At 42.3% G+C, this 27,073-nt stretch overlaps 1 protein-coding gene across 1 annotated transcript in view; it reads left to right on the forward strand.

The window, feature by feature from the left end:
• Nucleotides 1–18,731, forward strand: part of LOC119504271 (AT-rich interactive domain-containing protein 1B-like) — a 199,258-nt gene extending 180,527 nt beyond the window's left edge. The window contains exons 12-22 of the mRNA XM_037796316.1: nt 103–297; nt 1,618–1,833; nt 3,688–3,913; nt 8,986–9,127; nt 11,308–11,477; nt 12,297–12,429; nt 13,363–13,482; nt 13,616–13,691; nt 14,802–15,540; nt 16,366–16,496; nt 16,783–18,731. Of these exons, the coding sequence (XP_037652244.1) occupies nt 103–297; nt 1,618–1,833; nt 3,688–3,913; nt 8,986–9,127; nt 11,308–11,477; nt 12,297–12,429; nt 13,363–13,482; nt 13,616–13,691; nt 14,802–15,540; nt 16,366–16,496; nt 16,783–18,618 (3,984 nt within the window). The 3' untranslated portion in view covers nt 18,619–18,731. The remainder of the gene's footprint in view (nt 1–102; nt 298–1,617; nt 1,834–3,687; nt 3,914–8,985; nt 9,128–11,307; nt 11,478–12,296; nt 12,430–13,362; nt 13,483–13,615; nt 13,692–14,801; nt 15,541–16,365; nt 16,497–16,782) is intronic.
• The last annotated feature ends 8,342 nt before the right edge of the window (nt 18,732–27,073 follow it).

Below are 27,073 nucleotides of genomic sequence, written 5' to 3' on the forward strand. Positions count from 1 at the left end.
TTGTTGTGTGGACAATAGTAGAACACACCATTGTGCTCTACTGATAGTGAGGAGGTGGATGATGGATGCTTTTATACTTCTCTCTCTCTCTGTCCTCACCAGCTACAGGACGGCTACAGCAACAATAACAGCAACAGCAGCTCCCAGCAGTGTGTGTCGCAGCCAGCCACGCCAGGCGGTGCCCTGCCCGTGCCCTCCCCCCTCTCTCCCAGCCCAGCCAGCCTGTCCTCCTACCACGGAGACGACAGCGACAGCATCAGCAGCCCCCCCTGGCCCCTCAAGACCCCCGCCAGTCCTGTAAGCACCAGAAGCTCTAACACTATTGGATGTGTGCTTTTACTGAATAAGTCTAGGAATTACATGAACATATAAACCAAACCAAGCAACTTAACGATCAGTGAAACTAAATTAATTTCCCTTTATGCACAATAATGTCAGTATAAGCTGTTAGTTTGATTGATTCATGTATGACTGAAGGATTATCGTGTAATTACATGATCAAAACCTGGTTCTCAGACCACAGAAGTCTTTTTCAACCTGGACTGAAGCCAGACACGGCTGTGAGAGATTAAACTTTGTCCACCAATGTGAACTTGAGGGATATGACTGTGCTGTGAATGAACTTTGAAGTAAACACAGGCTGCACACTGAACAAAACGCTCCAAAGAAGTGTTTATTTTTTGTTTGGTCATTCAACCAAGGGCCTACTTCAGGACGTGTAAATATGGGATGAAACTTTAATGATCCTTGTGGGGAGAGTGGGTTGTTGTAGCGGAAAACAGAAAAATAGGATACAGCAAAGAAATATAAACTGCAGACTACACTATATATACTAGAATGCAGAGTATACTGTATGCTGTGCATGAATTCCCCAAATTAGCATTTGTAAAGTTGTGTGAATTATGTGTCGAGAGGAATGAAAAGAAATACAGCTTTAATATGGTGCTTATATAGTCTACCACATATATTATAGCATTTATTAAACGAACAATGTGTAGTATTTTGGGGGATCTATTAGCAGAAATGGAATATGATCTTCATAACTATATTTTCATTAGTGTATAATTACCTGAAACTAAGAGTCCTTCTGTTTTCGTTAGCTTAGAATGAGCCCTTAATATCTACATAGGGAGCAGGTCCTATTTACGGAGTCCGCCATGTTTCTACAGCAGCCCAGACAACACAGACAAACCAAACACTGGCTCTAGAGAGAGCCTTTCACGTTTTTATGTTACCTGAAGGCCACCGTAGTTCTCCGACACGCTTGTGAAACTGCGATAACGTGAGCTGCAGAGTGCAAAAACGTGGTACCGCCAGCCGCCGTCTGACTAAAGTAGTGTTATTATGGTAAGGATGGCCTCTGAGCGAGGCAAACGGCGTTACCCCGGTTTTGCACTCGGCGGCTCACGTTACAACAGTCTTGGAAAAGGAGGAGTGAGCGAAAGGGGTACTCGGTTGCAATCTGCAACCACACCACTAGTTGCCGCCAAATCCTACACACTGTGCCTTCAATATTCCAAAAAATAGATATTAACTTGAATGTAGTATATAAAAGCTCACATTTCCATCACTGTAAGCCAACTTTTCTTCTTTTTTCTTCTCTGCATCTCTTGCCAGAAAGCCAACCCGAACTCCTCCGCCCTCAGTGGGGAGCGAATCACGCGGCTGTTTGAGCTGGGTGTGGAGCCTGAGAGGCGGGGCTGGGTGGAGCGATACCTGACCTTCATGGAGGAGAGGGGTACGCCTGTCACCCAGCTTCCCGCTGTGGGCAAGAAACCGCTGGACCTCTGGAAGCTCTACATAGCTGTCCGGGAGATCGGAGGCCTCGCCATGGTAAAGTTTAGGGATAATGTTGGATTACATTGAACTTTACTGTCATTGCACAGAGTACAGGTACTGAGACAATGAAGAGATAACACACAGATTATACAGTTCAAAAAAGTATTCTAAGGAGAATATATATACAGGAAACTCATATCATTCTGCCCTTGTGCCTTGGCTATTTAATATTCTCCAGCAATGTGCACTGAAGCAGCATGGCATATGGCGAGCTTGTAAATGTTGAGAGATGTACTCAAGAGAATGAAATAAATCTTGGGGAACCCGTATTCCTGAAAATAACACAATACTTAAGTTCTGAGAAAACTCCATGTGTGTCAACCCACATGTGATAAAAATGTACATGCAAAGCTTTACATACTAATGGTGGCAAGATTTACAGGAAAACACTATAAAAATATGTGGACACGCAAACATAAGACATGTTATTCCAAAGCCGTGGGCATTTGTTCCCATTTAGCCACAATAGCATCAGTGAGGTCGGCCACTGATGTGGAGAATTAAGGCTTAGCTCGGTGTCAGTGTTCCAGTTCGCGGGCCAGTCAAGTTCTTCCACACCAAAATCAGGAAAATCATTTTTGTAACACTTTATGTTACACCCATGTCTATAATGTGTTATAATGTACTTATAGCACTGTAGAATCATAGTTATGACCACTCATAAATATCCATTATGCTTTATAACAATAATCATAACACATTATAAAGCATTTTATAATGACTTATAAGATGAGGTTCAAGATCATATGATCTTTTCATAATGCATTATAACCACTGTTATAATGGGATTATAAATTACTGTAAATGGTCATTGTTTGCTTTAAGTAAAGTAAAAAATAATTTTACAACGTTTTGTGTGTTCTTCATTATACAAATACAATATTTTTCACTTAAAGCAAACGGGGAACACTTACAGTAACTTGTAATCACATTATAATGCTTTAGAAAAAAACATTATAATGTATTACAACTATGGGAATTATAATACACTATGATTCTTGCAAAAAAAAAGAGTCAGTGAGTGACCAGCAATTATGAAGTGGTATGATACTTGACAGTATAAGTCATTATAAAATGCTTTATAATGTGTTGTGATTAGTGTTAAAAAGCATTATGGATATTTGTTAGTGTTTATAACTATAATTATGATTATTAATGTCAATTTTTTATATGTTGTTTTTTACTGGTTATTTTCTTATTATATCTTTATTGTTTACTTGCTTATTCATTATATCTTGTCTTGTTTTTTAGTAATGCCTCTTGTTTTTTGCACCGTCCCCCTTTGCTGCGGTAATCCTGCAAATTTCCCCGCTGTGGGACTAATAAAGGATTATCTTATTTTATCTTATTATAAGCATGTTTATAATGCATTATAGACATGGGCGTCATAGAAATATTAGACAATGTCGTGTTGAAACAAGAAATGACCTTCCCGCAAAACTGGAAGTGCACTGTTGTCTGAAATATTATTGTACGTTGTAGTATTAGGATTTTCCATATTTGGAACCAGATTAAAAGTGTGTGGTCAGGGATGTCCACATACTTTTGGTCATATAATGCGGTCCTTTATTTTGCTGCTAGATTAAAAACAGCAATGTGAAAAGCATGTGCAATACTCAGAGTGACCTACAACTCTGTGGTTGTAGTAAGTACAAAAACATTAAGTGCGCAGCCATGGAATTGATTATTTTGATTAAATTCAGCAGGCTGCGGTCTACCATACTCCAGGCAAAATGACAAGTGTGTGGCTGTTGCTACTGGGATACATTACTATATAGAGAGAGAGGACATGAGCGCAATTTGACTTATTTAATATCTTGTCTTCCCCCCCGACCCTCAACCACTCAGGTAAACAAGAACAAGAAGTGGCGCGAGCTGTCCACCACCCTGAACGTGGGCACATCCAGCACCTCCGCCAGCTCGCTCAAGAAGCAGTACATCCAGTATCTGTTTGCCTACGAGTGTAAGATGGAGAGGGGAGAGGAGCCGCCGGCAGACAGCAGCAGCAGTGGCAGCAGCAGCATGGCTGGAGGGGACAGCAGGAAGCAGGTCAAGATCCAGCCACCCTCACCTGGTAAGGCCTGATAACAGACTCGTTCACTGTTTTTTTTGTTTTTTTTCCACAACTCCACTCTCCCATCTGTCGGCAGCCAAACAACAGGTGCTGCTGATCAAACTACAGGTGTCAGGAATCTTCAGAGGAAGAGTGATCTGTATTCATGACAATGTGGCGTACAACATCACCACAATAAAGGCTCTGCAGCTGAGTCGGATACCTCGTAGTGAAGGTAGCTGCCATGCTAGCATCTAGGAGGACTGGGAACTGGCTAAAAAAAATATTAGATTCATAGTAAAGTTTGATTATAAGGTTGTTTAAATTTGTTTACTTGGTGACAGACAAAGTTACAAAAGAGTGATCTCATTTGACCTAAACAAATGATTTAGCAGCTAATTAGCTATGAGGTTAATTTAGCAAAGAAATAAAAGGTAATGTTATTAGTATGAAGCAAGACGGGACCGTCTGCAGCTTTAAAGAGTCAGTTTACCCAAATTACCCACATTCTTTTTCTGACTTGATGTGGGCCTCGTGATGCTTACAGACTTTACAAATGACAAACATCAGTAAAATCTACATTGCAAATACAGCTAGAAATAGGGGACAAATTATTTATTATATAAGAAGTAATTTGGCTGAATTGAACATCTTACAGTACCATATCCAGCCAGTGTGCTACATTATTATTAAAAATAGCACACGTGAATACATGAGCACAACTTAAAACCCAAGAGAGATGAGTGAACATTAGCACTGTTTTGATGAGGTGATTCATAGTTTAATGAAGGTGAGCTTCGATACGATCACCACTTGCACCTCAAACCCGGGACTTGCCTTTATTTGATTACAGTGCTTCAGAGGTCAAGTAATATTGTTTTGATGCGGCACCATAACACAAAGGGTGCTTTTTGTTTGTGTATATTACCTGTTCACACCGCGTGTCTCTCTGTGCACAATTATGACACGTGGAGGATCAGAAGAGGAGAGGGAAAGAGTTGGAGCGATAGGGAGCGGTAAGGTCACGTCTCTAATTTGCGGCGGAGATGAGAAAAGTGACCCCGGCTTTTAAATAGAACATCAGAGCACTTCACCTGCCTGAGACACTGCAGATTGCTTTTCCTGGTGGGCGGAAAAGAGCATCTGCCTCCATTTGCATACACACACACATACATACAGTACACATGAGCCGCGCACGCACACATATATAAACACGTGAATTATTCCCTCTTGCTCATAACACTTTATAATTCACAATTTAGCTCCCTCTCGTCTATTCAACAGGACCTAACTACGCCAATTTCACAGAATCTCATTTTGCCCACATCGGCCGATGGGACCACGGTACACATAATCAGAGGTAGCGTCTATATTGTGAAATATGAAAAGGTCAATGCTTGGGATGTTTGGACGGCCTTTTGGATGTGCAGCATTAAACAGTAAAGTGCTCACGCTGCAACACTTGATTGAAGTGAGATTTGCTGCATAATTTTTATATCACCTGCATATGTAAAAAAGGCTGGTCTTCATGAGAGTTGATCCTCTACAGATAGTGCTGTAATACTGATGGTGGACAAGAACTAAAGAAGCTTTCTCTACAAAGTATTCTACAAGTGTTATAGTGCATTTAAAACATACTTATTTTGAAGCGTAATTACATTTTCTTTTCTTACTTTTCATAGTTTGGGCTTTCATTCCTAACATTGTATTCAAGTTAACTGCTGACATCTGGGAACACAGCAACACTGATTAAAAGAAACACGAGCAGTCAGGTTTGTAATATATATGTTTATAATAGCCTCCAGGTTAGCTCTTTGAGAAAACAAAGGCAAACAGTAAAATTAATACCCAAACATGTCTGTTGTAAACCTCCATCATAGTTTACAGACAGACTTCCTGGTTCAACTTTTAGCTACTGTACTTACTGTAGCTGTGAAAGAATCAGCCATGACCTGTGCAATGAGGGATTATTACTATTAACTATTCCTAATTGTTCTTCTGCTAAAAGTTTGACCATAAAGTCTAAAGGTGCTTAATGCCAGATTGTGGAAATTGTCTTCCTTCTCTGCTCAAGTAGACATTACCCCACTACATGTATATATTTACATAGCAAATAGTTGTTTGCTAAGAACATTGTGATAAATTGTCTGCTGTGTGCTTGTTTTTTTAAATCAAACTTAATTTATGGCGAGATGTCCCAGGAAACCAGGGGGAAGAGCGATATATTCTTGTGAAGTAATAACCTTTAAATCACAGCCAAAACATTCAACCCTAATCTGGCTACTGTTGACTTGTTTACAACCTGTATGATTGTCTGAATGCTCCGTCTGGCTTCCATGTAGCAATGTCGCCTTGTTCCCAGATATCAGTACAATATTATCATAACCAATAGAACTGATGGCCAAAGCTACAAAAATAGATAAGTAGTAATAAACCAGAATTATCCTTTAAGACTGCATTTAAATTACTACAAAATCTTCAGCAAATAAAAATCTGTCAATAGGTTGAGATGTTTTTACCTCCAATCTAGATACACATGCTCGTTGTTGTTTGTTGCAATGCGTCCTTTTCTTGATGATTGAGATCATAGACCGTATATAAAGAGGGACGACATGACAGCTCCCAAAAAGTGAAGCCAAAACATCTCAATCGCCCCCTGGTGGCTGGCTGCAGTATAGGTCATAAAGCCCGCCTCCTCCATGTTAGCGGATCATTTTAGGTAGTTTTTATCACGCTGTTGTATGTTCAAGTGTTAACTTTTCTGATCAGTTTGGTTTAATTAGTTCTTTGATGCTATAAAAAAGGGGTGAGACGTCATGATTGGCAGCTGCGAGTCTCTCTCGCTGACAAGCTGCGGCCGTGATCGGCTCGCGGTTGGTTCGGGCGGGTGACCTCGATGCCGCGGCTCCACTGCCTGATCACTACCGCGCAGACCCTGGCTCCAAATGACGTCAAAATCTCAAAATGGCAGCTCCTGTGTCTAGGATATTTTGGCTTCACTTCTGCACAGTGGGAGGAAGCGAGACGCGTTGTCCATCCTTATATACAGTCTATGATTGAGATGCACCAGTGCCATTTAAGTGATTACATTACATTTAATATGTCAACAATATTTAAAACAAATACGATTTTAAGACTTCATATACCAATGTACTTGAAAGGTGGACACTTGTAGTTTAGGTATGGATACATTTGTCTTCTAAAACTTTGGCTGTTTGGGGTAAATTCTGTTGTGAAAAGAGCCGAATACCAAGCCTTTTTATGCCTCTGTCTTGATCTAGTATCTACACTTTCCTGCTCCAAACTGCCCCACTGACACCCTGCCAGCTTATATATAGACTGACAGCCCAATGATGTCACTGAGGGAGCTTGTCCAGCGGGCTGGTTGGGGTGGTGGGGGTGGAGAGGGTGTGTGTGTGTAGTTGTGGTGGTGGTGGTGTGGGGAGTGATTAATGAGGACTGGAATGTAGAACGTAAACAAACTCGACCTCGCCGTCACCTTTCATTCACAAAACTGGCTCGGCTGACTGACTTTTTTTTTTTACTCCCCCCCTCCCACCCTCCCTTAACCACTACCACCCCTCTGGATTATGTCACCCGCTGACACACACAGACTCTAGTGCGCACACACATCAAACGTCAGCCTCTTGCACACACACTTTTTTTTCCCCATCGCCTCCTCTGTCGTTCTTTTCTCCCTCTAAATATGGAGCAGAGGGCACTTGAGTTCACGCTCTCCTCCACCTCCCCTCCATCTCCGTAACCCCTCTGCTCAGTATTATGTATCTGTCTGTCTCCCCGCCTGCTCTTGAGGAATGGTAAACCTCTTAACCTTGGCTAACCCCACCATTGTTTGCACTTCGCCACACACGCGTGTGCGCGTTTGTGTTCGTCTGAAGCGGGCATATCCCAGGAAGTGCAGAATCCCTAATGCTCACTGCCCCTTCCTCGCCCTCTCTCCTACCTCTGCTCATCATCATGGGATAACCATCTCTCCCTGTTTCTCTCTCTCTTTCTCTTCCTCTCCCTCTCCTATGATGTAGAGGCAGGGGGTATCATTGAATAATTCAGAATTAGCATGAATTTTTAAAGCTTAAGTCTTTCTTTTTTTTCTTTCTGTGGAAATGTGCGGTGCAGGGAAAGGCCACAGAGGCTGTTCCAGAGAAAAGTCTTCTTACGCTAAATGCTCATTAGGATACTTTCATATTCTCTCTTCCTCCGTCTTTGTCATCTCTTAGCCGGAACGGTCCACATTTTTTCCATTAAACCTGCTTCTGGGAATTTGTATCCCTTGGTTTTATCTGGTCGGGGGTTCTTTGTGTGTTGGGCTCTTGTTGCTCGGCGCTCTTATAATTTTCTAGTCATCTGAACTGAGAGATTCACAGAAATATGGTGTCATAACAAGAGAGCACACTAACCCAATTTTAACCTCAGTTGGAGTCTCTGTGTGAGGGGATGTATTTTTCCCAGGAGGAGGTTACAAGCACATGCTTTCTCAAGCTCCTCACTCATATTGAGGGGCTGAAGTATTAGCTTGCACATAATTCGACTGTACTCAATGCACTAATGGTAGATATATACACTATATTTTCTTCAAATACATCTGTGCCCCCCAGCTTAGCCCTCCACATGAACCCCTCATCAAGTCCATTGCACACCTAAAAAAAAACATAAACCATCTTCAAACGGCTTCCACATAAAGAGCCGTGCTGTGACCGCCCAAGTGGGCAATTCCCTCTGAGAAATCCTTCCCTTCTCTCCGCCGTGTCCTCTCCTCCTGCCTCCTTTCCCTTCTCCTCTTCCTCCCTCCGTACTCATCTTCTCTGCCCTCATGCAGGCTGTTTTGCTCGAGCTCAGTTCTCATGAAGGGCAACACTGTTAGTGCTTTGGCCTTAAGTCCAAAGTTATCTCTCTAATACAGCACCTCGCCGCAGCGAAAAGCCCACTACGGACGCTCTGACTCAAACCGGCTTCCAGATCGTATCTGAAGACGTGGGGGAGCCCCGCGGTCTGAATGTGTTACAGGTTTTACTGCGAATTTTGTGGATCGTCGAGCTATAATGATAATAAAAAGGGATACTTGTGTCTTCCAGCTAATTCCGGCGGCTCCCTCCAAGGCCCGCAGACGCCCCAGTCCTCTGGCAGCAGCTCTACAGCGGAGGCAGCAGGGGATCTGAAACCCCCCACACCTGCCACCACCCCTCTGGGACAGGTCACACCACTGCCCCCCAACAGGTACCACACAGACATACTGAACTACGAACACTACTGCTGCGGTACTGCTACTGCTCCGTGTGATACTGCTGACCACTGCTGTACTACTATTACTACTTATATTCATACTATTACTGCCACTACACTAGTAGTTCTTTATTTTCTATGATCATCATTTGTAAAAACAACTTGCAGTGTGATATTCTTGTCATTTAGCACAATTTGTTCCTTAAGTACGAACAAGGATTGTCTGTTGATGTATGGTATAAACCTAAATTGTGAACAGCTATAGTGTAGTGAAGCAGGATTTAACTAAAAGACAAAGATCTTTATGTGCACCGTTATGTTCAGATACACCATTATCATTATTTTTAAGTGATTTAGGTGAGCTTGAAATCCATATTATGTTTTGTTACTCTTTATATGATGATTTAAGGCATTTACTTTTTTTGTAAAATGTCCCTCATCTCGGATTTCTTGTCGTCTGATTGTCATGGCAGATTTTATTTGCAGTCTGGGAGAGTAGACACAGTTCTTTGTTTGTGATATTATGTGTGAGAAGTTATATTCTTGTCTAACAAGTGTTTTACACCGAAGTGTTGTTTATTTGGTGTCTTTTAAGCCCATGTTGGCAGGGCACTTGTATGTGCATGACACAAATAAAACAACAGTGGTGGAAAGTAACTAAGTACATTTAATACCTTAGTACTATTTAAAGTGTCAATCCTTAAGATTTCAGTCCTGGTTGATTAAGAATTTCTATTTGAGTGAAAACAATAGTATTGTGCTCAGAATTTAGCAGTCTGGAGTCTTTTTGTTGATAAAATGAGCATAGAAATAGAATAGAAAAATTATATTTATATGTACATGACCTTCAGGTTTTCAGAATTGTGTGCATAGTTCAATTTCTTTGTGTGTATACAATGGAGAAATCATGTAATTTTACGGGAATGTCACCACAGACACCCATATTCATACTGCATATAATACTTATATATATATATAATACTTTCATCAGTGGGCCATAGGCATAATCACTATTGTGTTGCCTCATTTGGCGATAGATAGTGACTTCACAGACAGTTATTTAAATGAAAAATTTCGAGATTGCCACATTAAGTTTTTGAGGTACTTGTACTTTACTTGAGTATTCCTATTTTATGCTACTTTATACTTTTAACTCCACTACATGTAATTGACAGTTATAGTTACTTTTAAGATCAAGGTTACATACAAACTATATTATCAGTTTACAAAATATGATGCATTGTTAAAGATTACACTGTTAAAATAAGCTTTACTTGAACCAGCTACAACATAACGTGCTGCATACAGGTCTACAGTAATGCATCTGTAATAATAATCCAATAATATCATATCACATAAGGAGTACTTTTACTTTTAATACTTGAAGTGCATTCTTCTGCTAATACTTCTTTACTTTGACTTAAAGGGGTCCTGTTATGCTTTTGTGCTTTTTCCCTTTCCTTTAGTGTGTTATATAGAGTGTTTGTGCATGTAAAAGGTCTGCAAAGTTACAAAGTCCAAAGTCCACGCCAAAGGGAGTTACTCTTTCCCACAGAAACACTGCTCCTGAACTGCCTGAAACACTTTCCTTTTCTTGCGTAACATGGTGATGTCACCAAGTAACATTGTGTTGCATACATTTGCATAATACCTGCCTAGCAGCTAGTTTGGTACGCCCTCAAACAAAGCCAGTTAGAGCGTAGCTACAGCAGAGTCCAAAGAGTTTGGTTCTGTTGACCCACAACAGAGTGGGCCAGCTGACCAATCAGAGCAGACTGGGGTTTTCAGGCTGGTTTGGGGGTGGGGGAGCTGGAGCTCAAACAGTGAGTGAAGAGAGCAGCACAGCCAGTATGAGAAAAACAAAGTGTTTTTTGAACATTAAAGCATGTAAACATGTTCAAGTAGAAACCCCAAATACAAGTATGCACCTCAAAATAAGCATAATAGGTGCTCTTTAAGTTATTGAAAACAAACTACTACCACAACAACTTGTATACGTAATATATGTAGTAAGTATTTCAATTCAAAAATCCTCAGAAATAAAAGCATATAACTCACAGCACACATCGTATCCATATTTTCAGTGTGTGCAATCCACGGTCTCCACCTCACTCACACAGCTTCCATCTTCTCCCCTCTCTCCCCTCTTTCCCCTCTCTCCTCTCGTTGTCCAGGAGCAGCGTGAGCGTACAGGACCCCTTCTCGGAGGTGAGCGACCCGGCCTTCCAGAAGCGTGCTACCTCCCTGCCCCCCTCGGCTCCTTACCAGCAGGGCCTCAGCATGCCCGACATGATGATGAGGATGCAGTACGAAGCCAAGGACCCCTTCGCCGGGATGAGGAAGAGTGAGTGAGGCAAACGCTGTGACACCCTTTCACCCAAACACAGAGCCTTAGACCCCAATTTCACAGAACATTTGAGTCAACTATTTTGTATCGTCAACTTTAAATGAGGATATTTAAATTTAAAACTTAACTAAAGTTACATGGCTCTTCATCAAAATGACTCATGTATCCCACAGCCATTGTTCTTTTGTCTCTCTCGCTGGTCTAATTCATTGTCTAGTCGGGACAGATGTGTGTGTGTGTGTGTTTTACTACTTTAACTTTGAAAGGAGATGAGAAGTGTTTGTTACGCTACGCGTCCCTTTATCGAAAACACACCGGCTCGTCTGATGTTCTTGTAGCTTAGCCTTTGTCTCATCCTAACTTTGTTCATCCTTTTCATCCTCCTCGTTTTCAACCTTTCATCCTTTCTGTCCTGCTGAGAAGCACCTGTTTTGACCAACTCATGCAGTTTAGTTTTCAGAACAAACAGTAGTTTTAGAGAGGATGGCGGCTCTTCTGAAGGCTGGAGAGAATGGAGTCTGAATGAGTAATATGGTGGATGTTAGCTGCATAACAACAGTTGCAGCCTCAGAACAATAGGTTTAATCTGGGGAAGTGGTGAATATTCATAGAGGAATGCTGCCACCTGGTGGTTAGCAGGAAATGTGGTTCATACACATAAAAGCAAATTTAAGCCTCTGTTGCATGTTTGCAGACTATTATTTAGCTTGTTGCCTTTTCAAATCTCTATATTCTTCTTTATTTTGTTCATGTTGTCTAGAGTCAGTCTCTATTTTATAAGATAATCTGAGATGCATTTGTTTTCCTCCTTCACAGTGGCGGGAGCTGATCCCTACATACCAGGCCAGATGCCCAGCGGTGGCATGCAGGACATGTACGGTCGACCCCCGTCAGCCTTGAGCATGAGCCAACGGTCGCAGTATCCATACGGGCCAGGCTACGACAGGAGGTAGGCCCACAAATCAGCAGAAGAGGGTGGTGAACCTGTAGTAGCTCATTATTTCTTTGACAGTTCCTCACATGAGCCCTAAGGCCTTCTGTAGATGGGATAGTTACAAACTAGGGCTGTCAAGTGATTCAAATATTTAATCGCGATTAATCACATGATTGTCCATGATTAATCACAAATTAATAGCACATTTTTTATCTGTTCAAAATGTACCTTAAAGGGAGATTTGTAGAGTATTTAATAATCTCATCAACATGGTAGTGAGCAAAATGTGCTGGATTTATGCAAAAGTATGTATATATGTATTATTGGGAATCAATTAACAACACAAAACAATGAAAAATATTGTCCAGAAACCCTCACAGGTACTGCATTTAGCATAAAAATTATGCTCAAATCATAGCATGGCAAACTGCAGCCCAACAGGCAACAACAGCTGTCAGTGTGTCAGTGTGCTGACTTGACTATGACTTGCCCCAAACAGCATGTGATTATCATAAAGTGGGCATGTCTGTAAAGGGGAGACTCGTGGGTACCCATAGAACCCATTTTCATTCACATATCTTGAGGTCAGAGGTCAAGGGACCCCTTTAAAAATTGCCATGCCAGTTTTTCCTTCGCCAAAATTTAACATAACTTTAGATGTTATTTAGCCTCCTGTGCGACAAGCTAACATGACATGATACCAATGGATTCCTTAGGTTCTAGTTTCATATGATGCCAGTTCACTCTAGCTCTAAAAATGAGCCCGCTACAACCTCGATAAATTGCGTTAATGCGTTAAAAAATGAGTCGCGTTAAAACAAATTTGCGTTAACGCGTTATTATCATGTTAACTTTGACAGCCCTATTAAGAATATATGTTTATAACGGAAGTTATGTCAGTGATGTATTGTCAGAAGCATGAAGACTTTCCTGTTGTTTGATCCTCAGACCGGACCATGTGATGGGGATGGAGGGGAACATGGGTCCCCCTGGGAGTCAGAACAACATGGGACCTTCTAACAGTGAGGGCAGCATGTACTCTCCCAGTAGATACCCTTCACAGCAGAGGTCAGCACCTGTGTGTGTAGTAGAGTGCACTTGTAGAAAGTCAAAGCAATTGCAAAATAATGTCTTGGCTAATCATTGTTTGACCAGTGAGTGATGTTTTCCTCCTCCTCCTCCTTCCTCCGTTCTGTTTCAGACACGATGGCTACAGTCAGCAGTATCCCAGCATGCCATATGGGATGCATCCATCTGGGATGTACCCACAGCAACAGGTGAGAGACAGCCCATTTGTGAGATGTAAATACAGTAGTTTTACACACTTCACTGTGTAATGTAATGACTTCATGTATTGAAGGAACACACTACATGACAGCCTCGCAAAACAATATGAGGTTAAACCAAATTTTGAACAGGACATGTCCTAAGATTGTTACAGTCCAACCTACAGATAATGTCAGTGGTGGATGAAGCACCTGAAAGCCACACTTGAGTAAAAGTACAGATATCTAACCAGAAAATGACTTTAGTAGAAGTTAAAGTCACCTATTAGAATATTACTTGAGTAAAAGTGTTAAAGTGTCTGATATTGCTGTACTTAAGTATCAAAAGTAATTTTCTGATATTGAATGTACTTAAGTATTGAAAGTAAAAGTACAAGTAAATTGCTGTTAATAAAAAAAGCAAGCAAGTCTGAATTTTTAGATTTATGAATTTTATTCCTCTTAACATGTACACCACCTTTAAAATGGAGGCTACACCTTAAGAAAAACAAGGTCTTCACAACTTAAAGGATTTAAAGAACAAAATCCAGTTTTTCCTTCCCTCGTAGTCGCAAGTAGCATGTAGCATGATCTGATATGCAGCCTGCCTGGACTTGAGCTGAAATTGAACTTAACTACGGCTTGGATAGCACTTTGTTTGCACTTTCCCATCACGTGAATAATGCAACTTGCAATCTAGGACCACTGATTCGCCAAACCTGCTTGTTAGTAACGAGTAACGAAGATGCTTATTGGAGTAAAAGTACACATTTTATTTAGGAAATGTAGTGGAGTAAAAGTGAAAGTTGACAGAAATATAAAAACTCAAGGAGAGTACAGATAATCTCAAAAGATACTTAAGTACTGTAACAAAGTATCATTACTTTGTTACATTACACCACTGGATAATGTACTGTATGAGTAAATTATCGTGCAAAATACTGAGTAATATGTTTCTTCCAATAAGATATTTTAACCCCATTTTACATGATGCAAACACATGTAAAAGGTGCTATGCAAATAAAATTATTATTATTATTATATAGCACTACTGAAGCAGTGGAATGATGAGAATGAATTCTCCATTGCTGTGTGTTTTTACTATCTACGCTCTTGCTTCAGCAGGGCTACAAACGGCCCATGGACGGCATGTATGGCCCCCCACCCAAGAGACACGAGAGCGACATGTATGCCATGCAGTACGCCAACCAGCAGCCGGACATGTACAACCACTACGGTGGTGGGTACTCCGGCCCTGAACACAGACCCATCCAGGGACAGTTCCCCTACCCCTACCCCCGCGACCGCATGGCCCCCTCGGGTCAGAGCCAGCACAGTATGATGGGTGGGGGCCCCACTCCTAACCATGCCACCGATGGCCCCAACATGTGGCCATCCAGGACAGATCTGGGCTACCCCTACCCCAACAGACAGGGGCCGCCGTCGCAAATGCCACCTTACGGCTCAATCGGTAGAGATGACATGGATGGGCGGCCGGGGCAGGAGCAGTGGCACCGCCAGTCTCCCTACATGTCGTCATCAGGTGGCATGCCTCCCTTGTCTTCACGCCAGCCATCCTCTTATTCCAACTCTCCATCCATGGCCAACCACCTGCCCAGAGCACCCAGCCCGGGGGCCTTCCAGCGCTCCATGGACTCTAGGATGTCACCCAGCAAAGCACCGTTCATGTCACCCATGAAGATGCCTAAGCCTGGGATGGCCATGATGGGCTCACAGGGAGGCGGACCTCTTGGTCACTTTCCTCCCAACCTGAGGCGGGACCTCAACTATCCACCAGGATCCGTGGAGGCCTCCATGCCGATTCTCAAGCCCCGACGCAAGCTCACCTCCAAGGACACCGGTGAGATGGAGTCCCATTATTTCATTGATCACTATTTTGACTAAGGCTGTTAGGTGGATGCGTTGGTCAGGCTCTTTGGAAGATGTGTTGCTGATTGTTTAATGTAGGGCTGTAATTCAAAATGTACCTCAAATGGAGATTTGTCAGGTATTTAATACTCTTATCAACATGGGAGTGGGCAAATGTTGTTGTTTTATGCAAATATATGTATATATTTATTATTGGACACAAACAATGACAAATATTGTCCAGAAACCCTCACAGGTACTGAATTTAACATAACAATATGCTCAAATAATAACATGGCAAACTTAAACCCAAAAGGCAACAAGCTGTCAGTGTGTCAGTGTGGTGACTTGACTATGACTTGCCCCAAACTGCATGTGATTATCATAAGGGGGTCATGTCTGTAAATGGGAGGGTACCCATAAAACCCATTTACATTCATATATCTTAAGGTCAGAGGTCAGGGACCCCTGAAATGGTTGGTACCAATGGATTCCTTAGGTTTTCTAATTTCATATGATGCCATTATCTTCGCTCTAGCCCGCTACGATCGCAAATTGCTTTAATGAGTTAAAGAAATGAGTGCCTTTAAAACGAATCTGCGTTAACGCGTTATTATCGCGACAGCCCTAGTTTAATGGTATAATATGTAACCGTTGTCAGTTGATGTTGTAGAACTAGCACAACATGAGATAAATTTCATGAAATGAATTACAATGTTCGACTGTGTTCAGTGTCCCCTTTTATCATTTGGACCATGTCTGATCCCCATTTTTTTTTTTCTTCCTGGATCCAAAAATCCCACTGTTTTAACCCCAGGAACGCCCGAGGCCTGGCGCGTGATGATGTCTCTGAAGTCTGGCCTGCTGGCAGAAAGCACATGGGCTCTAGACACCATCAACATCCTGCTGTACGATGACAGCACCGTGGGCTCCTTTAACCTCTCCCAGGTAAAAACTCAATTTCATGACTACACCTCACTGCTGACAGAACGGATCCATTCAGCCCGCTGGAACACGCTGTGACAGTATGACAATACAGTGTGTCTCTTTAAATCTGATCTTCCAGATTTGTGGTAAAGATCTATAAAATTCAGTAAGGGGAAATATTCAGAAGTCCATTATGTTACTACGTTGTCCAAAGGGTTCAACATATTATGACTATTTGAAAAAAGGGATTAGAATTAGATTTCTTTCTACTTAAATTGTTGATACATTTTATTTTATGTCTGACCAGTTGCCTGGATTCCTCGAGCTGATTGTGGAGTATTTCCGCCGCTACCTGATCGAGATCTTCGGCATCCTGGAAGAGTTTGAGGTGGGGACTGTGGCTCAGAAAAGCCTTTTGGACCCTGCTGCTAACCAGAAAGAAGAAGAAGAAATCATCCCTGAGCTGGAAACGGACTCTACTGCCCAACCTGAACCAGAGTCAGCTCCGGCAGCAGAGACGCCGGTGGAGCAAGCAGGAGGCGTCGCGGAGGAAGCTCCACCAGTCGCCGCAGAGCCGGAGTCAGCGGAGGTGAACGGTGAGAAGGAGAAGGAGGAGGAGTGTGAGGTGAGCATAAAGAAGGAGGACAAGAATGAAGAGGACGGAGAGAAAGAGGGGAAAGAAGAAGAAGAGAGTGAAAAAGGCGCAGAGAGTAAAAAGGAATGTGTCGACCAGCCTGTTGCAGAGCTAGAACCTAAACCTAAGCAAGCCAGTAAATATGATAAGCACCCCATCAAGATTGTCCACAAAGAGGATCTGATTGAAGACATGACAGAGCACTTAGGCTACGTCACCGAGTTCACCAGCGGGTTGATACACTGGCAGGCTGGCGGAGGCGATTCCACCGCACACATTCAAACACAATTCGAACCCCGGAGCGAGCCACCTCCCAGGGCGGATGGAAAAACAGGAAAAGAGGAAAACAAGGTGGACGAAGGGAAGAAACAACCGCTGAAACACATCACCGCTACTATTGATGATGTTCTGTGCGCTCGGGTCGACGCCCTTTCTTACGCCCACCCCGCGCGCTCTTTGCCCTCCTACCCCTTCAGGGTGCATCAGGATGGGGAGCAGGACCACATCACCTTGCTGGAGGACGAGCCTCGCTGCGTGGACGAGGCCGCGCTCTCCACGTCCTCCGCCTGGCAGGACTCGCTGGCCAAGCGGTGCCTCTGCGTGTCCAACATCGTCCGGAGCCTGTCCTTTATCCCCGGGAATGACTTGGATATGTCGCGCCACCCCGCTCTGGTTCTCCTCCTGGGCAGGCTGCTCCTGCTGCACCACCAGCACCCGGAGAGGAACAGATCGCCTCCTAGCTACCAGAGAGACGAGCAGCAGGAGCAGGGGCTGTCGGGCAGCAAAGAGGAGTGGTGGTGGGAGTGTCTGAGTCTGCTCAGGGAGAACGCCATGGTCACTCTGGCCAACATCTCGGGTCAGCTGGACCTCTCCACCTATCCCGACACCATCTGCCTCCCCATCTTGGACGGCCTTCTCCACTGGATGGTGTGCCCTTCAGCCGAAGCCCAGGACCCCTTCCCATCAGCAGCACCCCACTCCCAGCTCGCTCCCCAGAGGCTGGTGCTGGAGTGCCTCTGCAAGCTGAGCATCCAGGCCGGCAACGTCGACCTCCTGCTTGCCACGCCGCCTTTCAGCCGACAGGAGAAACTCTTCACCGTCTTGTTCCGCTACGTGAGTCAGAGGAAGGCCCAGGTGTACAGGGAGATGGCGGTGGCTGTTCTCTCCCACCTGGCACAAGGAGACCCCACAGCGGCACGCGCCATAGCCATACAGAAGGGCAGCGTGGGTTACTTCGTAGGCTTCTTGGAGGATGGCGTCAGCATGGCGCAGTACCAGCAGAACCCTCACAGCCTGCTGCACATGGGGCACCCCCCTATGGACCCACCTAGCATAAACATGATGTGCAGAGCAGCTAAAGGCCTGTTGGCTATGGCTAAAGTGAAGGAGAACAAGAGAGAGTTTGTGCTGTACGAAAGCAGATTATTAGACATCTCCATTTCCTCCGTGCTCAACACGGGGGTGGTGGCTATTATTTGCCAAGTTCTCTTTCACTTAGGGAAATTATGACAAGAGGAGAGGCAGGACTCGCACGGCAGGCGCTAAGGCGGACAAGATACTTCTGTGGTTTTCTATTTTTATTTATCAAAAATGACAGAAAATGTTTGTTTTTTTTAAAGAAATATCCACTAAAACAAAATATCTCTATATATGTATAGCTTCTGGGCCCCTGTTAAAAAAAAAAGTGGGTTTTGGGATTTGAAAGCTCATTTTAATACAAATATTTAATACCTGCTGGTGTTGCTACTTTTGTTTGGCATTCGTTTTTTTTGTTTGTTTACTTTTTTCAGCCAAAGCTGCCACCAGATGTTGGTGCTGATTTACGTGGGTTCCTTTTGAGTCAGTGGAGATGTTTTTCAGTTTTATAAATGCTAATATACTCATCAACATTTTGTTAATGGAGAGTATTTATTTAAAATGTGACACTGTACAGTAGTTTGAACTTTTTTGCCAACAGTTGTGGGGGGAAAAAAAAACACTGACTTTTCAAATTGAAATGTATATGTCTCCATCGCTGGAAGATAAATTGTGCAATAGGACTCTAGAGCAAGTTGTCCCTTTTTTGAAAAACAAGAAGAAGAATCTTAAAAGACACCTGCAGTGTGTGCTTTAGGCCATGAGGAGGCAGCATTGCACCAGCCAATCAACACGAGAGAAGAGCATCTGTTAAAATAAGTGTCTAATTTATCAATCATAGCCTCAACGACGTTCACAGATGAACTTTGTGTTTCCTAAGCACTTGTGTTATGTCTGTATTTTTTCATCACTGTGTATATAAACCGTTGTACAATGGACGCACACGATTCTTTCGGTCTCGATCAAGCATAGCAAGAGATGGGACTCTCCGACTATTATAACAAATGCTTTTATTGTTGGTAAAATTTGTTATTGTTATTATACATATTTTGTTAATGGGGTCAAATATTTGAACATGGCAGATGTAACTGGTGTTTCAATGTAAAAAAAAATCCTGTATGCATTGTATTATAGCTGAGAAAACAATCGCTTTGGTAATCAAACGTGGAAGTGCCAGGGTGAGAGGATATCTAGGCGAGGTTACGTGAGAAAAACTGAACACATTTCTGTTCGTTACTGTCCTCCATTCATGTCAATGGGCATATTTTTGAATCTAGATAAATGCTCTAAAAAGAAACGTGTGAAAAGAACCTTCAAAATGTCCTGAGAGCTCATTGTAAGATTTGCCTTTTTTTCGTATGACTCCATGTCTCTCTTTTATTCAGTATACACATTTATACTCTGTGCTGCACATGTCACAAATAAATGTACGATGAACATCGTTAAGCACCGGAGACGTTACATTATGTCCAGACAATCTTAGGCCAATAAAACAAACATCAACTGCTTACATGGACTGCCTTTTATTGATTTCTGATCACAGTATTCGCCTGAGTTCAGATATTTCAGCTTGAAGATAAAGACGGCTGCTATTCAGGAATCACTTCAGAGGTCTCTCATGTATGTCTGCTGTATTACTTTATATCATATACGTCATTTTATTAATAAGGTGTTGATAACTGTTAAATTGCTTTGGAAATGAATGTTTTCCACCATGTTAAGTGTGTTAATATAGTGTAATATTTGTTAAATAAGGATCATCAGCATTACTGCCTGCCTGTGAATACTAAGAGGAAGAGGTGATGTGTGTTTTTACTGAAAAGGTCAGTCCTTCCCGAACAGTGAACCATGAACTGACTGTAATATGTGGCTGTTCCGTCTCACAAACCACTGAATGAAATCATTCGAAGAGGAAAGACAGTCTATCTGAAGATGAGACACCAGCTCTTTCCAAACTGACCACAGATGATTTTGCATTATCATTCGAGGCTCTGATAAAGGTGAAGCCGTTTGCGGTTTGGATACAAAAAAAGGGGATATTGCAGCAACTCTCTGACAATGTGCATTGTGAAACTTGGTAGCAGATAGCTGCAGAAGGATATACATTTGATGAAAATAAATTATGTTTGGGTTTTACATTTACAAATAGATCAATTTACATTCCCAGTTTCATCGTGTCAAGGACCAACTCACTCTTACAGTCAGTTTGTTGATGACAATATGACACCCCTGCTGATATTAGTAGTCTTGCGTAGTCTGTTTTGAATCCCTCTCTACTAATATACTCTAAAATAAGGACATTAAATGCATCTCTTGTCCTTATTTGTACAATATATAAGCAGATGTTCAAAGGAATGTAAAAATGAGTTGGTTTAACCCATTTATTGGTGACCTGATAGGACTGTATCGATTCACATTGTGGTCTGAATCCAATGAAAGTATCATGAATACATATTGTACTCATGGGACCCCACACTCAATTTGAACAGCTCCTCTAAGAGCATCCGTTTTCATAATCCCCTCATTAAGATAGAGGTCCATGACCTTTCTACCACCGTTATCAGCACATACAGTGTTAAGTACCCGTCCTCCTCACAAACCTCATACCACCAACTCTTAAAGCAGTTGTGTTCGTATATTCGGTAAAGGACATTGCCTAAAATTTTAGAAAGGGCTCTTCTGAAGAAGTGATTAATGCTTGTTACCGGGCCCCACTGATCAAAACCACATGTCTAGTCTGCACTATTGACCCATTTCCAGTAATAAAAACACATGCAGGCATGCGTCACAGGCCTTTTTCACAGAAGACATTTTGACTTTTCATAGTAGGAAAAAGCTCAGGGGTTACTAATAACATTATTGATGGCTCTGTTCTATTCCAGCGTCCCAGTAAGCCCTGACAGTGTAACATTAATCAGCATGAACGATTCCAGGACCCTGAAACTGAAGCAGCTAAATTCATTGATGTTATGATTTATACCTGTGCTTTTCCTACTGTGATATGTCAAAATGTTTTCCATGAAAAAGGCCTATTGCTCTCATGCTAACTATGTCCCAGATCATGGATACTTGGTCACAGAATCTAAACTCTGGTCATTATGAGACCACCCGCAGCCTTACGCATACCATACTGTATCCCCAGAGTACATTAGGAATGTTGGTGATTTTGTGTGTCTGTTTTGTTTCTCCTCTCATCTTCGGTTATAGTACAACACATTTTTATCTCATGCTTCATCTGTAGTTCTGCATTTTTGTATCCAGGGTCAGCTTAGGGTGTAAGATTTGTTTTTGTGGCCCAGATGAGCTCACGTTAGTTCCCTTTCTGCGGTCTGAAGAGGAGCATAGAGTTCTCAACACGTTACATATCTGCATGTTAAACTATTATACTGTAAGTTTTGACCTGCTAGTGAACTTAAAGGAATAGTTTTATGTTGCCGTCTTACTTATCTGTGCTCTCTCCAAAGCCAGCAGGCCGGGATTTTCCGCCGTCGGAAAATATTCTAAATATAGTATACACTAAAAAGGATATCCATTTTTCATGTGAGCCTTTCTTTTAGTTTCGCTAAAATATTTTTTTCTGCCATCCCCGTCCACAGCAGTACATTGCTTTGCACCGGTGCCGGTGCTCCTGTCTGTTTCTCCAAGCTTTGGGCACACCGGCCATCATCTACTGTATTTAATACTACCTACTATGGATAAATACCTCATACAACCCCACTTCAAAACACCTGAACTATCCCTTTAAGCATCCCTGAAGACAAGGACGTTCCTCTCATATTTATTTTTCTTTTTTTTTTTCTTTTGATTCCAAATTGAACAATTAAATCCCATGACTAGATCATGTTTAGCTTTCAACGGCTGCAGCTTTATCACAATTTAAAAAACATTTTGGCTGTCTTGCTAATCCCTAGTTAGAGATTTCCCAGTATCAATTATCATGATAAATGTGTGGCACACTTGTAGTTTCATATTCACTTTGCTCTCTTTTAATAAAGGTGAGAAAGTTGTTGCAAGTGTAAACGGAGACATCAGATAGGAATTGCTTTTAAAAGCAGATGTAAACATGAGACAATCTATATACTATACTTTCCTACACTCCCTTTAACTTGCATATGTTTTATAGCATTGATTTATAAAAGAAGATTGAATAAAGACAAAACCGTCAACAACCCTTTTTATTATCTTCTCATGCGACACATGAGAGGCTACATTCACTGTGGATCGTACTGACTCTTTTGTTACTTGTTTATTTTGTCTATGAATGGGTTCCCCAGAGTTCTTACTTCATCTTTAGTTGGGATTTGAAATCTTTCTCCCTCCTTTCCTTTGCCAGGGGGAAATGTGGGCATAACACCAAGTCCTCTGTTAATCTGTCTTCAATAATGGCATTCCTGAGGTTGACAACACAGGTTGGGTTTCAAAGAATTATTGTTAGCTGGGTTGCTTGGCTGCAGAGAGGTACAATCACTCATCCTCATCTTATTAAAATCTCACTGACACCTTAAAACTAATTACAGCAGCCAGAGAGGTGGTCAACAGCTTGATTGATTTCTGCACATTTCTGTGGAGTGAGAAAATGATTCATATGTGTTATGGTTATGTCTTGGCATCTTAACTGTAGCTGCACTGTTGTTACATTGTATGCACCTGCGCATCACAAACAGCTCGCATACCTCTGAACGTTTTCAATTCCAGTCATTTAGAGTTTGGATGGAAAGTGGGCTTTGCTGTACTTTTTTGGTGATGGAGGATGCGTTTCACGTAGGCAGCCAACCGCAGGAGAAAACCTCCCACACTCCTGTGCCTCTGAGAAGCTGAGTCATCGAGCTCTGACAGGATGGATGTGGTGGCTGAGAGGAAGCCAGGCCAGTCATTGGCTACCGCCGGCCCGGGTACCCTGCCCTGCTGCCTCTCACCGCCAACGTAGGTAGATGAATGAGCGTCGGGTGAAAACAAAAGAGACTGCTCTGACCTTTCCAGGGAAGTGTTTTATGTGTGGTGTGAACTGGGTGTTTACCAGATCAAGCCGAGTCCAATAATCGTGGCTATAGAGAGTATTGGCCTCTTGATGAGGCTTTGATGTCACTGTGTGCTTTCATCCTGTCCAGCTTTCTAAATGAAACAACATTGCCTGGATGATGAGGCCTTGGCAGGATGTGATTCAGGCCCGTGTTGTTCTTGGATCGGGGACTCAAAGGCCCCTATCTCGTCCACTTATTTCCCCAACACAAACACAGCTTCAGCCATATGTCATCACATTGCTTAACGAGCCCCACGGTTGAGGAATTAGTCTGGAGGGCTTACAGATCATTAGCAACCATTGAAAACATTCACAGCTTCCCAACAGATTAAGAGAAACATGTGCCACTTGATAGCTTCGCATGCCCGGCAGCGGCAGCCAATCGTGCTCTCAGCCAGTTTGCAGATGCGTGACACAAGCTTTAACAGGGTACAGTACTGTACATGACCACTTCCTTAGAAACGCTATGTCATCGCATCCCCCCACCCCCCTGTATGCCTCACTGGAGACGTGACTGGGATCATTCTGCTATATCAGGCTTGACTTAAACATCGTTTTTCTCACTTTGTAAAACAAAATGTAGCAAATAAATACATTAAAATTTACTGAACTGTTATTTATTATTAAAATAATAAATCGTACACCAGCAACTTGGTAAAAAAACCCACTTTAAAATGAACAGGAATTACAATTCAACTCTAAACTCTTTTTAATGCAGCAACAAATTGGTCAAAACTTCAACAGGAATTCCAGTATATAATGTATATGGTATAAAAACATAGAACTGAATTTAATAGATTGGCCCCGATCCAGCTATTTGAGTCAGTATCGGCCCGATATCTGGTCCAGTATCGGCGCATCCCTCTCCCATGCCGGCGACGTGTTCTGAACCCTAACCCTAGCCCCTAGCCCCTAGCACACATCCGACATCACAATGGTTTTAAGACAAAAATTAAGATTTTTATTTTCATAAATAACTGTATTTATTATAAAATACATAAACATTTGGTCCTGATATTGTTGGCTTAAATGTGTTTGGTCAGTTTCACTACAATTGACACTTTTATTAACAAAATAAGTGCGATTTGGCAGATGAAAAATTGGGGGTGAAGAGTGTATTTCTTTCTTTTTCTTTCTTTCTTTCTTTCTTTTTCTTTCTTTCTTTCTTTCTTTGTTCATTTGTTACCTCCATGCAGAAAACAAGGCACCCACCTGCATTTTTTTTATTTTTAATTATTTTATTTGTATTATTTTTTTATAGGGCGACAAGCGCAGCCCCCCCCCCCAGAAGGTGGCACCCATAGGCGACTGCCTATATGACGTATGTCTTAAGCCAGCCCTGTAAGTGTGTGATAATGTTTCATTTCCAATCTGATAAACTCAATAAGCCTGAATACTACTTTCATACAGCAAAATACATTGGCAGAGCATAAAAGTACAATGAGGATAAGTGTTTGAATGTGAGTCGTCCTTATATGAAAAGCAGCCAGACTTCTTTTCAGTGAAAGTGGATAATTGTTCGGCCGTGGGAGTGAATGAGCCAATCCGCTCGGGTGACTTCAGAACTAAGATGAGGAGGTGTGTGTGTGTGTGTGTGTGCATGTGAGTGTGTATGTGTGCTTCATGTAGGTGTTAGGAGGAGGACAGATGACAGAGGAACTGTAGGCTGATGATACAATCATCTGTGCTAATGTGGGCCTAACAGGAAATTGCGTCATCGGAGAACTGTAGTTGGCACGAGCCACGTGGCGACATCCCCGCATGTCTGTTTCCACTAGAAACAAGGTTAATATGACTAATCATTCATTGAATGATTTACTGTCAATGATTCACCGTCCTGTCTCATCCTTAAAGCATCAATTTGAGCCATCTGTCATGTTTCTGGGTACACCCTTGGATCAGGGGCAGTTCAACACTAATAACAAATAACTAACCCTAAAACAAGGGATATTAATCAACCTTATTTGCAGTCTGAGGTGTCATGTCAACAGTTTTACAGGAGCATCCTTTTTTGGGCTGCAAGGGATTTGTGTTGCAGTTACTGCAGTTGGCCACCGGGACAACCATCTCTCTAAATACTCTCTGACTTCCCCAGCCAGTGGTTCAGTATATTAAATGACTTAGTCTTTTTTTAATAAATCAACTTTCTTTAATGAATATAACTCACCAGTTCCTCCCTCTGTGAGCGGCGGGCGGGAGAGCAAACAGTTTTTTGACCTAGTGAAAATGTTGTTTATCGAAGGCTAAACACCAACAAATATGGATTGAAGCAGAATATTTTTCTAGATAAAAACATGTTGTGAATTTTGGAAATGATTACATATATCTTTTTTCAATAAATGTTGACTTTTGGACTTTACAACGCTCTGGAGTTGTTGGAAATGTTTGGATAATTTCAGATAATATTAGTGTAGCCTGATGTTTATCTGACACTGTGCAGAAATAATGGGTTTAAACACAATGTGGCCTAATAAGTAGCAAAAAAGACCTTTGTAGAAATTACCCAGTAAGTGTGTTCTTTTGATTTTAGTTATACATGTGCAAATCAAATTTTGACAATCTCAGAGCAGACAAATCCTGGCGCACCCTCTGTGATCTTTGGTACCCCCCTAAGAGGGTCCGCACCGCAGGTTGGGAACCACTGTATTAAAGGCATAAAATGCCCAAAATATTAAAGGGACTGTTTGTAACTTCTTACATGTACAAATCAATCACCCGTCTTGCAAAACAGTGTTGGCCGCGGTCGGAGGACGCGAGGGAGACCGTAGTCTTGGTCTCCAGGGCCGGAGTCTCTGATGTACTCTGCTCCTCTGCCTGCCTGCTTGCCTTCACTCACACACTGCCCGCATTCTCGCTATTTCGCTCCACTCTCACGTGCATGCGCGCACACTCCACACTGCAGGAGAGTTTGTAGCTCTGACAATATCTAGTAAATGTACAGTGGACATTTGTGCAGAAATAAATGCTGCAGCTCCTCCAGACCAACATAGGTTTCCCGTGTCTTGTGAAGTGACGGAGCTCCACAGCGAGGAACATTATCGTCTCCGACGACCAAAACTCTGGTGTCTCCCCTGTTCCCTCTGGTCGGGAGGCTCGTTCACGTCTATGTAGAGCAAGCAAGCGCCAGCCCAACGCTGACTTTCGTTGACAGATGTCGCTGTTAACAAGCATTTCTGATTCTTACAAACAGTCCCTTTAATAAAAATAATTTTAAAAAGACAGGAGTAAATGGTGAATTTGTTGGTGTGTTAGTGAGTATTTACTCTACCAGGGCAGTGTATTGGAATCGACTCAAAATAAATGACAGTACCCACATTCATGGTAATAAAGAAAAAAAGATTAAAGAAAAGATTAAAGATTTAACCTGGCTCAATCTGTCATTCGGCACCTTTATAAAGGCTCTGTGGGTGTATTATTTGTAAAAATAAAAATTGTATCAATAAGACCCTTTAACTGGAAGTGCCACCCCAGTGCCACCCCTGGACACCCCTTGACCCGCCCCTGCTAGTAGGGACCCCCTCCCTTCCTAACAGACCCCTGGAGGTCCCTGGACCACGCTTTGGGAACCCCTTTTAACAGCCCGTCCTC

This window comes from Sebastes umbrosus, chromosome 16 (genome assembly GCF_015220745.1).
Source record: "Sebastes umbrosus isolate fSebUmb1 chromosome 16, fSebUmb1.pri, whole genome shotgun sequence".
Classification (NCBI taxonomy): Eukaryota; Metazoa; Chordata; class Actinopteri; order Perciformes; family Sebastidae; genus Sebastes; species Sebastes umbrosus.